Source organism: Xyrauchen texanus, chromosome 31, assembly GCF_025860055.1.
Source record: "Xyrauchen texanus isolate HMW12.3.18 chromosome 31, RBS_HiC_50CHRs, whole genome shotgun sequence".
Taxonomy (NCBI): Eukaryota; Metazoa; Chordata; class Actinopteri; order Cypriniformes; family Catostomidae; genus Xyrauchen; species Xyrauchen texanus.
The window spans coordinates 33420302-33433959 of record NC_068306.1 but is presented as its reverse complement, the minus strand read 5'-3'; the positions used below and the strand labels follow the sequence as shown (position 1 = coordinate 33433959).

The window sequence follows — 13658 nt, the reverse complement described above, 5'->3', positions numbered from 1 at the left end:
CATGCTGTCTTAAGCATGCAGTGTTCATGGTGAGTGATACCGTGAGCAAAATGTACTACTACAATCAATCAATCAACCAACCAACCAACATGTCTGTCTGTCTGTTTAGATTTATGTGAACCTAATCCTAATGTAAAGTAGCCAGGGATTATGAAGTATGTGGAAACCTCATGGAAACATTCAATTTCACTTGACAAAACAGCATACTTCATCCCAAAATCTAGCTGACAGCCGGTCATCAAAACCTGATGTCAGCCCTTCATAAATCGCCACGTCTTACTGCTTATCTCAAAGCCAAGGTCTAAAGTCCTGATCACGAAATGGTAATCATGAGTGGAGTCTTTGTCCTGAGCTCTGATGATGCATGCATTGAAATGCATTAACTGAACATTAAGATGTCAGAGCTGTTCTTTATAAATCCTTGTTTTAAGGGTTGTAAAAGTGAGATATGGAATGGTTGTTGCATGCCGTCGTAGCATGAATAAAATTATTCACTGCTGCCCTCAAGATACACAGGCAATATTTTGTTTTAATAAAAATCAACCCCTGGGACATGAAAGAAAGTAGAAGAAACAAAAAAAGTTGAGGAAAACATCCAAGTACGAAACTGTTACTTTAACAGTACATATTCACACTTCCCCCATAAGAACTTTGCATTGGACGATTTTATATAACTGCCATTTTTATGATCTCTGAAGGTTTATATAAACATCTCAGATGAGTTCTTTGGATGCAAGTCCCCGTATCAGACAACATAACCATGCCAACCATTTCAGTTGTAGCTCAGTACATTTTCCATCATTGCAGGATTTAATGAAGTGTTAAAATGTGAGAATTTAATCGTTAACCCAGAACAGATGTCCACATTAATTCATTCATTTTCCTCCTCCCGTTTATTTTTTAACACAGAAAAATAATTTGTTATTTACTTCAGTGTATAAACCATTTCACATTAAGCATATTTCAACACCACTATCATGTGAATAGATGAATATGATTCATCATCTCTAATATTACATCACGCATACAAGTATTCAGCTGAGGCAAAGTGAATTACTGGGATCTGAAAGGCATTGTTCCTTTTATATGGAGTTTAATATGCTCTGTGTTTACATTCCCAGGCCATCATGCAGACGCAAGACAGCAAAGGACAAGAAGTGCACACCAACGGCAGCGCCGGTCACATGAATGGCAAAGACGTAACCAAGATGCGAGAGGTGGCCTTTGAGAAGCACACCTCTGAGCCACTGGTATTAAACTTCATTGATTTACGCATAGTACACGTGTAACTGTTTTAAAAGTGTATTTTGTTCCCAAAGTACACTTAGGATGAAATAACAGTTAATTCCCGTAAGTCTTGACGTTAAAGGGGAAAAATAGTACTAAATAATAATGAACCCTTTAAATGTATTTTTCAACAATTGGATTCTTATGCCAAGAACACCTAGTTTTTTTGCTAAATTGTATTTTGTATGACTGCGTTTAGCTTATGAAGAAATGTCGAGGTCACCCTTTATCCCTAAATAATAAACAAATTGTTTTAAATAAAATAGGTTTTTACCTTTATTTTAGGATGGCTTTTATAAACATGGGTTTCCACAAAAACAATGACTGTAGTAAAGATAGACACATAAAGGCAGCATAAAAGTAATCCATAAGACTCCAGTGGTTAAATCTGTGTCTTCTGAAGATATATGGTGAGTGTGGGTGAGAAACAGATCAGTATTTAAGTATTTTCCCCCCTATAAATCTCCAAATTCACTTTCACATTGTTCTTCTTTTGTTTTTGACGATTCCCAGTCTTCGTACATATTGCCACCTACTGGGCAGGGAGAAGAATCTATAGTAAAAAAGGAATTAAATGAGGGCAGTGGTGGCTCAGTGGTTGAGGCTCAGGGTTACTGATCAGAAGGTCGGGGGTTCAAGCCCCAGCACCACCAAGATGCCACTGTTAGGCCCTTGAGCAAGGCACTTAACTCCAGGTTGCTCCGGGGGGATTGTCCCTGTAATAAGTGCACTGTAAGTCGCTTTGGATAAAAGCGTCTGCCAAATGCATAAATGTAAATGTAAATGTAAATATTTACACCCATACCTACCATATCGTGTCTGAAGTTAATGTTTTAACCACTGGAGTCAGATTACTTGTATGCTGCCTTTATGTGCTTTTGGAGCGTAAAAATGTTAGTCACCATTCACTTGAATTTTATTGATGTATAGAGCTGAAATGTTTTTCTAAAAATCATATTTTGTGTTCTGCAGAAGAAAGAAAGTCATACACATCTGGGATGGCAAGAGAGTGTGTAAATAATGAGAGAATTTTCAATTATGGGTGAACTATCCTGTGTACATCTGTGCTGTAAATGTGTGTTCTGTGTCTTCTCAGGGTGTTACTCTCAAGTTAAATGAAAAACAGAGGTGTACAGTGGCGAGAATATTGCATGGAGGGATGATACATAGACAAGGTAGAGTGTATTCTTTTCAATTTGTTTCCATATAGCTGACTGCATCACTGCTGTTCACACACATTGCTGTTGTTTTGGCAGGTTCCTTACACGAAGGAGATGAAATAGCAGAGGTCAATGGCAGAAGCGTGGTTAATCAAAGTGTAGACCAGCTGCAAAAGATTCTGGTGAGTTTTATTGTCATCTTGTCACGAACCCTCTCCTCTGCCCCATCTCCGCGTCCACGAGCACGCACACATGCACTCCGCGAGCGTGCTCGCTTCCCGCTTCCTCGCTCCGCCCCCTTGAGCTCGTACGCTCTGTTTCCTCCCTCGCGAGCTCACACGCTCGTTCTGCTATTACGAGCTCTCGCTCGTAAACTCTCTCCCCCCTCTGACCCACTTGCACTCACGCGCTTCCTATCTTCACACATTAGTTACACCTGCCACAGTCCCAATCACCTGTCATTCGTTTCACCTGCACCTTCCCCTATAAATACCCAGCACTTCCGTTTCACGGGTGTTGGTTATTGTGTGTTTAGGTTCCCGTACCTTTGCCCCGCTAGTCCCGTCTAGTTTTGCCCCTGCTAGTCCCGTCTAGTTTTGCCCCTACTCGTCACCTCTTAGCTTGCCAACTCGTTCCCCTGTCTTCGTTCCCACTTGTTATTGTTATTCAGATTACCCCGGCTTTTGACCCTACGCTTCCCTCGACGATTCTCTCTGGATTAACCCTGATTGTACTTTTGCCTTCACTGCTTTATTCTCAATAAAGCAGTGTTTCATCATTGTGACTGTCTCTACTTGTGTGTGTGTGTCGGGTTACACATCTCTGGGCGTTTCTAGAGTATATTCTCCTCAGTGCAGTGTAAGTGTTGCGACATTTATCTTGCAGTAGCTTGACAGGATCTCCAATTTCTGTTAAAATAATAAAAATTAAGAGAATAATTACACACTCAACAAAATTTTTTCTTTATTTTATCAAGTGTCTCTGTGGTCTGGCCTATGTAGGCAAGACACAGAGATCCTTGAAAACAAGGAATTATGTGGAATTATATTGATGATGTATTCACATGGCTTGTTGAGGCAAAGTCACATTACTATCTTGGTGTGCATATACAGTATATACCTATATAAATTCTCTAGGAATATATTCAGTAAATGTGTTTCCATTTTAGTTTCTGTGCATGTCTTCTTATCAATTAAAAATGTGCTCACTTCAAGCAAACGTTTAAGATTTTATGTGCATTTTGCACATCTTGGTGTTTCCATCCAGCATTTTTTTATGCAATATCCCATAATTCTTAGAAAAATACATTGATGGAAACCCAGATAGTGTCTGTGGTGGTGTTAATCTTTATTTGATGTTGTTGGATGATCCCTTACATTACAGAAAGAAACAAAGGGTGTTGTCACATTGAAAATCATCCCCAACCAGCAAAGTCGTTCTATGGTGTGTGAGGTGAGTACGAGAACAGTGAAATTTGTCAAATCTTACCAGTTTCTTCTTTTCTTTTTTTATAGTCACAATCTACTCAACTCCCTTTGTCCTTTTGATCTTTAAATATGAGCCTCAAATGTGATTTGATCAATTCTTTCTTGTTTTTGTCTATTCTGTATTCTTGATAAAATAAGGTTTGGAAATCCTGTAAGCCAATAAAAGGAAAAGGTGACTATCCAACCATGAATAGAAGCTAACTGTAGAATATATCACTTCTTTATTTAGATAAATTAATAATCTTTCTACTGCCTTCTATCTATCTATCTATCTATCTATCTATCTATCTATCTATCTATCTATCTATCTATCTATCTATCTATCTATCTATCTATCTATCTATCTATCTGTCTGTCTGTCTGTCTGTCTGTCTGTCTGTCTGTTTGTCTGTCAGTCTATCTATCTAGTCTCTAGGCATTCCTTCAAGTCATCTCATATGTAGATGAGAGGTGCACCAATAGGCTCACTGTTATTACGGAGGATATGCCACAGTGATTTTAGCCATCAAACAAGGGGGAATTAGTTAAATATTAATTATCTTAAAACGCTCTGTGATCTAAACAGAAGATGCAAGTAACAGTTTTACTTTAAGTTGAATTTGATAAGTATATTTAATACTTGACGTTATATTTAATCTTTTTAGTTGCATAATATTTAAATGCACATGTTCCTGAATCAATATTATTTGTCGTTCCAAGAAACACTCCTATCGACCAATCACAAACCTAACCCTACCCTTAAAATTAGAAGAATTTTGATTGGTTGATAACTCATGCATCTTTATAAAGCACACAAAAACAGGGTTTTATAAGATTTCCAGATTCTTTGTTTTTACAGGTGTATATGAGAGCACAGTTTGATTATGACCCTGTCAAAGATGACCTCATCCCATGCAAAGAAGCCGGCCTGAAATTCAAAACAGGTGACATCATTCAAATTATCAATAAGAAGGATCCGAACTGGTGGCAAGGAAAGGTGGACAGTTCTACCGTAGACTTTGCAGGACTCATTCCTTCTCCAGAACTTCAGGAATGGTACGTTCTGACCTGGATATGTCATCGTCCAATATTTGATGATATATTGGTCTTCTTTAAAGTGAATAAAGTAAATAATCCATGTAAACCAATGAAGTAAATAAAGCTTTGTGGCTTGTTTGCAGGGGTGGATTTAGGCATGGGTGACATGGGCAGCTTCCAAGGGTGGCACGGGGGACCCACAAATGAATGCACTCTTATGGTGCGTTCACATACAATGCGAAGAAAATTTTCGCCTCGCATTGCTCACGTGAGTTTGACCGCTGGATTATAAATGTGTGTTTAAACTCCCTTTCACGCGAGTAACGCAAACCCACGAGTATTCCCCCTTGTCTTCCGGAAAAGGACAGGAGGAGGGGCTACTACGTTCATAGTAAAGTACAACCAATAGCTGGAATCAAGTAGTTTTCATGTTTTCAGAACTTACCAGGTAGTCCAACTTCCTCGCTCACTTTCCTCCAAGCGATGTCTTTTTTCATCTGGTCTCTGTACATGTATGACGTTGTGTCATACAATTCTGTGTGCCCAAACACTGCTACAACAATTTTTTCATCCATTTTTCCAGATTTCTTCTGCTTCTACGTCAGTACAAAATATTTCGTGTTCGATTCACACCATTCACTTCAAGATCTTGCATCTTTGCATTGACTTTGTATGTAATTGCGCCGCACAAAACGCTCGCTTGGCGTTGTATGTGAATGCACCATTAAAGTTCCTCTTAAATAGCTTTAGACACTGTAATAAAATTACTATCTTAATCAGTATTAAAAATAAGTAACCTAATCTTTAAAAAAAAGATACAATTTACTTGAGAAGCAAAATTTTACAAGATAACACTTAAAAAAAAAGAAAAAATATATTGTTAGATTTACAACTTAAAACAAGAATTAAAAAAATATTCCAATGAGTTAAGAAAAATAAGCTTAAAGAAACTGTATATTCTCTGAAAGTTTTAACATCTTATGCAGTTTTGCTTCTCATGTAAATCTTGTTTTATCAACTTAAAGTCTGCGCAGGCCAGGAGTGTGTGAAAGTTTACACTTAAAAGTCAAAGGATACTTAAGTAAGTCATAAGGGTACCATTGGAAAGCTTATACTATGAACCTTTCACAGCTTAAATCACTTTTACATTTACACTGGCAGCCAAATGTTTGGAATAATGTCAGAAGGAAATTGGTACTTTAATTCACCAAAGTGGCATTCAACTAATCACAAAGTATAGTCAGGACATTACTGATGTAAAAAAACAGCACCATCACTCTTTGATAAAAAGATAGACCGGCCCCATTTCCAGCAGGCATCTCTCCAACACCTTATCCTTGAGTAATCATGCTAAATTGCTAATTTAGTACTAAAAAATCACTTGCCATTATATCAAACACAGTTGAAAACTATTTGGGCTGTTAAATGAAGCTTAACATTGTCTTTGTGTTGTTTTTGAGTTGCCACAGTACACAATAGACTGGCATGTGTTAAGGTCAATATAGGTAAAAATGGCAAAAAAGAAACCGCTTTCTCTAGAAACTCATCAGTCAGTCATTGTTTTGAGGAATGAAGGATATACAATGCTTGAAATTGCCGCACATGGAGGATTTTTGATGAGAACTTTTTGAAGTAGTTTAAGAAGTTCTGAACATTTTGTTCAAATTATGATAGTAATTAATGACTACATTGTGATCTGTTGAATGCCACTTTGGTAAATAAATGTACCAATTTCTTTCCATAAGAGTAAAATCTGTACATTATTCCAAACTTTTGGACGGCAGTGTATGTTACACAAAATAACAAGATAAAATCTGAAAACCATTGTCACAAATGAGCGACACTTAATTGTAATGATGTAGAAATATGAATATAAAAGTTTTTCAAACAGCACTGAAATAGTGCTATTGTGAAGTCTATATGTATCTATACAGTTTATTTGCCATAGCACCACAAAGTGAAATATGATCTCTGTTAGACAACAAAGACAAATGTTTCATGTCTGTTCCGATCACTGCTTGTCACGATTCCCTTGTTGTCTGCCCTGTGTTTCACTAGTCTTTGTTAAAAAACTCCACTTCCCACAACTCCCGGCCCTCATCACTGCCAGCACCCTGTCATTGTTCTCACCTGAATGTCGTTTGTGATTATCCTGTGTCTATGTATTTAAACCCTGCTGTTTCTCCATTCCCCCGTCAATCGTTGTTTGTGCATGTTATGGTAGTCTGTGTGTTTATATCCTGCCCGTTTTCGCCGTTGATTATTTTTTCATGTTTATGTTGTGTTTTCCCCTCATGGTTGTTTTATTTTAGTTATCCTGTTCACTCTTTTGTTCATATCATTAAAAGAACTGCAAGTAGATCCTCACTCCTCGTCTGCCAAACCTAACACTGCTTCAGTAAGCCCCAAATAGCCACAAACACTATATCATAGTTTTCTTCTAAATTAGCTTTTTTTTTTTTACTTGTTTGTGAGTTGCTTGGGTTAATATTCCAATGTTATGTCTCAGATGTCCAGAACAATATATGCAGTCCAGCTGAAAAAGCATGATAAATCATTGGCAAAATATGTTTTTGACTTTTGATGATGAAATATTATATCAAAGGATCTCAGCTTTCCAATGACACCTAGGATTAAGCTGCTAATCCACTCAGAAGCCGAGATATTCGACGAAACAATGGTAAAGGTTTTGGGACCACAAAATAGACTAAATGTCTATGGGTTAGCACATGGTGAGTGCTCAGCTGTGTTAGAGCACCACCTGTGGAATGGATTATCACTTTTTTTGCAAGGCCATAGAGCAAACAGATCCCAAATCACATGCAGTCAAAGATGGATGTTTTAATAAAAATGTTAAGATATTTTTTACAGGAAAACAAGACAAAATACTAATAAAGAAAGTAGTTAATTTTTTTTTTTTTTTTTTTTTTGATGAGCACAGTTTTCTTTCTGTGTTGATGTATTTCCTGTTGAAACAGGAAGTTCGGGCGGGACATATCGAAGTGGTCCTCATCCCTGTTTTTAAAATAGCATGTAGTTTACATCACTGCTATGAACTATGATATACTACTTACTATTGCTGGTCAGAAATATGTATTAGAGGAATTGCCTTTTTTTTCTGATTAGAGAGAATTTTATTGCACAAAATACTGAATGAAAGATGCGTCATTGATGTTTTTGGTTTATTTCAAAGTCATCAAGTTTTTAAGTTTTAAAAACATTCACAAGCTAATGAATTGTGATATCTCTTCAGGCGAATAGCAAGTAAAAGCAAAGCAGCACGGGAAGCTGGTCAGTCCTGCAGGCCTTTTGGCAAGAAGAAGAAATGCAAAGACAAGTATCTCGCAAAACACAGCTCAAGTTAGTGAAGCTAAACTCAGCCCTACATTACAAACACAACACACTGAGATGTACTGTGTCGTGTTCTTTAGGTCAAACAGTTTTGTTCTCTCCTCAGTCTTTGACCAGCTCGATGTAATATCCTATGAAGAGGTAGTGAGACTTCCTGCGTTCAACAGAAAAACTCTGGTTCTCATTGGTAAGTACTTTATTACCTAACCCTTTATAGGTGAATCTCACAAAACCTCTCAAGAGCATGTTTGGGTTATATTCCACCCCAGAATCAAAGATACAAATAATATATGTTGCATAAAAAAACCAAGGTTACTTTTAGACTCCTAAGAGTTTTTGCATAGCAACTTTATTTTCATGGGAATTTTCCTCCCCAATTGTCAGTAATGTAAAGTAAAAAATCTCATTCCATTTACAGGAATGCAAAAAAAATAAAAAATAATATTATTTAAATGGTAAAGTATTTATTAATCCTGGCACTGTTTGTTGTGATACCTTTAGTGTATTCAAATTTAATAAAATGTAATCATCACTGAGAAAGATGGTATGGTAGAGAATTTGCAAAAATCAACAATGCATCAATCTGCATTGAAGTACTTGGATCCAGAAGCTAGCACAATATTTGAAAAAAGTGCATATGCTGTTAAATGGTTGCAGCCTAAAAAGTTATTGAATTTTTCAGTTATTATATGCTATTTTTCACAGGTGCACCTGGAGTGGGAAGGAGCCATATTAAAAATTCACTGCTGAGCAAATATCCAGAGAAGTTTGCCTACCCTGCTCCACGTATGTACAGCTCAACTGCTTCTTTATAAACTGAACTCTTTCACCTATGTTTAGGGATGAGTACCTCTACATTTAATATTCTTCATTAAAATTTTCATTGGGTTTTTTTGTCCTTTGATTTTGTGTTGAAATTAGGGCTGTGGATTTAACGCGTTAATTCAGTGCAATTCATTTTAGAAAAAATAACGCGTTAAAAAAATGTACGCAGTGAATCGCAATGCCCCCGGACCGTAATAAGGAAGATTCCTGAGAAATGCAAGCTTGTAGAACTACCTGTTTACTCCAGAGTGAATTTGAACTAAGGGATCTCAAGATGTGTTCTAAGTATTAAACTATATTTAACTTGACACAGCAACCTAAAATTGTACGTTTAAGACGCAAAGCACCCGAGATGCTACACAAGCATGTCTGACGCAGGTGTACATTGACGGTCCTTAAACAAGCCCTCACAATAAATCTCCAACTGATTGACAAATTCACTTGTGAAATGGATTGTTGTGAACTGTGTGCCAATGATTGACTTATGATCAATAATATGGTAGTAAACAATACATTGTATTCAAAGGCCGCTTTTTGAATGGTCTTATTAATGATGAACTCTTCTGCTACAGGAATGAAATGCATTTTAATTATATGAATATTTTTTTATTTTATATATATATATATATATATATATATATTTTTATATTTAAAGATAATTAATCAGGACACTATGTAATTAATTCGATTAAAAATGTTAATCGATTGACAGCCCTACTTATTAATGATGAACTCTTCTGTCACAAGAATGTAATGCATTTTGATTATCTGAATATTTGTTATTTATATAAATATATATATTTAAAGATAACTATGTATAATTATTTCATCATTATATATTGAATTATTGTTATATGAGGGGCTTTCTCAGCAAATATTTGTATATGCGATTAATCGCAATTAATTAATCAGGACACCATGTAATTAATTCGATTAAAATTTTTAAGCGAATGACAGCCCTAGTTTAAATATAATTTGGACATTTCTTGCCCCATTTTTTAAGTTATGATTTTCATTCACTTTTTCATAGGTTATAATTATTTAAGTCTTTGCTCAGTCATAAAGAAATACTCTAAAATGATCTCAAATTAATGTTTTCAGACACCACCAGACCTCCAAAGAAGGATGAGGAGAATGGAAAGGAATATTACTTTATTTCCAATGATGAAATGACCAAATGCATCGTTGGGAATGAGCTGCTTGAGTACGGCAGTTATCAGTGCCACATGTTTGGCACTAAGATCGAAACTGTCCACAAGATCCATGAGCAGGGCAAAATTGCCTTGCTGGATGTGGAACCGCAAGTAATGCCATTTTTTTTAGCATCCAGATTATGTTGGGTCTCATACATGTGATTAGAAATGGTTCTCTAGCTAAATTTCGGCTGGATTCAAAACGGATGCACACTTACTGTACCTTCATTCAATTGTCTGGATTATTCTAAATGAGAGAGGGCACCCTCACAATTTATTTGATCATGTTTAATTAGCTTTGCTAATGATTACATTTTTCAAATTGTTTCTGTATTTTTCTCTCTTTTTTAGACTTTGAAAGTGCTCAGAACAGTAGAGTTTGCTCCTCTTGTGATGTTCATTGCTCCTACCAACATCGGCAGTCAGGTTAGAATCTGTTTTTGATGGATTATCACTTCTAACAATTACAAAAAACAATTTTGTAATCGGTTATTACAAAAGCATCTTTAATTTGACTCTAGCATAGAGCTGCTCCAATATTGATATTGTGTCTGATACCAATGTTATGACTGAAAGCCAATTAATTGGCAGTAATTTACAGTAAATCTGCAATAAAAAAAAATAATAGTTTTACACGATACAAGTGAATTTAGGCATCAGAACATTATTACAGTGTGGCAGATGAATAAATATTCCTTTTAAAATCTGTTACAGAGCTACAACCAATGGATTTTAATGATAGAATCTGTGTTTGTGTATGTTCTGTGTGTGTAGAGTCAGATGAACATGCTTTGTTAAGTCAAAAAACAACTACAATGCACATACCATAACCATTTGTAGCCATAAGATAGAACTAAAAACAATTAAAAAATGTTACCTTTCACATATGCATCTAAACTAAAATAAATATTATCACTTTGGCATATGCCATAGATGAATTAACCATCATAAAACTGAAATAAGTTTACTTCGCATTTCAAAGTAACATTAGTAAAGATTGTTTTAACTGTTTCAAGGAAATTAGCATCTGGAATAAGCAAAAATGGAAAATCCACAATTAAATAATGAAATCTAATTTTGTCCAATAATGATAAATAAATAAAAAATTACTTAAATCGGTCCCAATATGTTGTGCATCTCTAATTTGTAACTTTTTTACTTTTTTTCCCATTCTACTTTTAAGTCAGAGGCAGTACAGGCCATCCAGAAAGAATCAGATGCCATCCTCGCTGCATACCGGCACTTCTTTGATGAAATGCTCGTGAACAACGATGTCGATGAGAGTGTCAAGGGTGTGGAGGAGGCCATCGAGAGAGCCTCTTCAACCCCTCAATGGGTACCAGTGTCTTGGGTGTACTAAAAACCCCAATCCCTCTCCCTAATCTCCCCTCCAAAAACAAACCATGCAAGTGTACTACGTTCATATGGTGGCCTGGCTAACAAAGCTTTCATAAAGGCAGTTTGCACATGAATATGTTTTTTATAGAATGTTTAAATAAAGCAATAAGTTTGTTCTTTTTGTTAAATATGTTGATGTGGAATGATTTCCACAAAGATTTTAAAGGACAGACTGCTGTAACCATGCCAGTATATAGCATCAAGCGATGATATTGTAGATTGTAGCAATGCAAAAAGGACCTCTACTGTGAGTCAACATACCACTCAGTTCAGTGATTTTGACTAATCTTCCCTAGAGTTTGAATGTTTGTTTTTTGTTCACATAGTGGTCCTCTTTTATATATATATATATATATATATATATATATATATATATATATATAAAGAAAAAAACATGTTACAAACACAGGGAAAACACATCCATTAGTATTTGGAAATGTGTTTGTCATGTCCTGAAATGCTTCTTGAATGATATATGGATTTACCTCAAGTCATAATGTAAGGCACTTTTAAAACTTAATAAACATATCCTGACACTCCAATTGTGACTTTTTGTTGCAACATGTGGAATGCAAACAAATGATAATGCTATTTTGTCACATAATATGGGTAAAAACTACAAACAATTGCAGCTTACACTTGCAAAATGTATCGTAGTGACGATTGCTAATGTCACACAACAAGGTCACAGCAAACTGACACTAATATTTAGCAATCTTACAAGTACGTGACCTGTAATCTTTTTCTCAATGTTTAGTGATAGAAGCAGCATTCCAAATAATAAATAAAAGACTCTTCTGAATGTGCATCTTTGTGGTCAAAAATGATTGTTTTTCATAAAACAGAGCCCATACATTAATGCATTCATAAGTAAATACTATTTAAGCACATACTGCAAGTTTCTCAACTCAAACTCAAAAAACGTTCAGAAACCACAAATGACAACAACTGAACTAGTGGCAAAAAATAAATAAAATAATTTATAATAAATAGTAAAATTATATAATAATATTATTATACATGAATGGATAAATTAATACATAATTAATCAGAAATATTTATTGTGTCAAAACAATAGGCTGTTTTTTTCCACAGGGGCATTCACACCGCCTTTGTAGCGACAAAGCGACTGGAAGTTGGTGATTCCAGGTGACATCAATCTTAACTAACAGTAGGCTATAAGTCGATCAGGGGGAGAAAAAAAAAATGTATAATAGAAAATGTAACATGAAAATGAATAACACCCTTTTAAAGTAATAGTTCATACAAAAATGTAATATATTTTGCTATTTACTACGTTCCAAACGTATGCTATTTTATTTCTGTGGAAAAGGGAAACGTTTTAAAAACTCTTCATGCAGCTCTTTTCCATACAAGGACAGTTCATGATGACCACGACTGTCAACAAACAAAAAAGATTAAAAACGCTACTATAAATACTATAAAGCAACACAAATGTAGTCCATTATACCTATATGCTAAATTCCGCATCTTCTGAAGCCATCTGATAGTTTTGCATGGGAACAGACTGAAATGTATTTATTATTCACTGAAAATCTTTGATACCAAAACGGCATCAGTTTACAATTTAATTGTATGTTTTTTACATGACCTGACATTTTTGGAGCTTGACCAGACATGGTCACTATGAACCGTCATTGTATAAAAGAACTGCAGGAAGATTCTTAAAAAATGTGTGAGTTTACATGCACGTTCTTGCATTATGCGTAACAAGCCGACAATGTGTGAGGTCATATAAATGCATTAAACAGCTTTCCTTTACAGGTCTAAGCTAAGGTCATGAATGGCTTAAGAATAAACTGATGAACACTAGTAGATTTTTGACGAAACACATTTACCAGCGTTCTTACCGGATTTTCCATTGTACACACGTGTTGTTTGCATGTCTCGAGTAGACCTCAAAAGCTGAGAATAACGCG

The 13658-nt window shown here is 35.5% G+C and overlaps 1 protein-coding gene across 2 annotated transcripts in view; it reads left to right on the top strand.

Moving 5' to 3' along the window:
* Positions 1 to 12433, top strand: part of LOC127624601 (55 kDa erythrocyte membrane protein-like) — a 37349-nt gene extending 24916 nt beyond the window's left edge. The window contains exons 2-13 of one of the 2 annotated variants that reach the window (XM_052099387.1): positions 1122 to 1250; positions 2384 to 2462; positions 2544 to 2629; positions 3831 to 3899; positions 4073 to 4106; positions 4756 to 4969; positions 8205 to 8311; positions 8409 to 8489; positions 9008 to 9088; positions 10229 to 10431; positions 10672 to 10746; positions 11504 to 12433. In XM_052099387.1, the coding sequence (XP_051955347.1) occupies positions 1122 to 1250; positions 2384 to 2462; positions 2544 to 2629; positions 3831 to 3899; positions 4073 to 4106; positions 4756 to 4969; positions 8205 to 8311; positions 8409 to 8489; positions 9008 to 9088; positions 10229 to 10431; positions 10672 to 10746; positions 11504 to 11680 (1335 nt within the window). In that variant the 3' untranslated portion in view covers positions 11681 to 12433. The remainder of the gene's footprint in view (positions 1 to 1121; positions 1251 to 2383; positions 2463 to 2543; positions 2630 to 3830; positions 3900 to 4072; positions 4107 to 4755; positions 4970 to 8204; positions 8312 to 8408; positions 8490 to 9007; positions 9089 to 10228; positions 10432 to 10671; positions 10747 to 11503) is intronic. The other variant, XM_052099388.1, reaches the window with a different exon arrangement.
* Positions 12434 to 13658: the final 1225 nt, after the last annotated feature.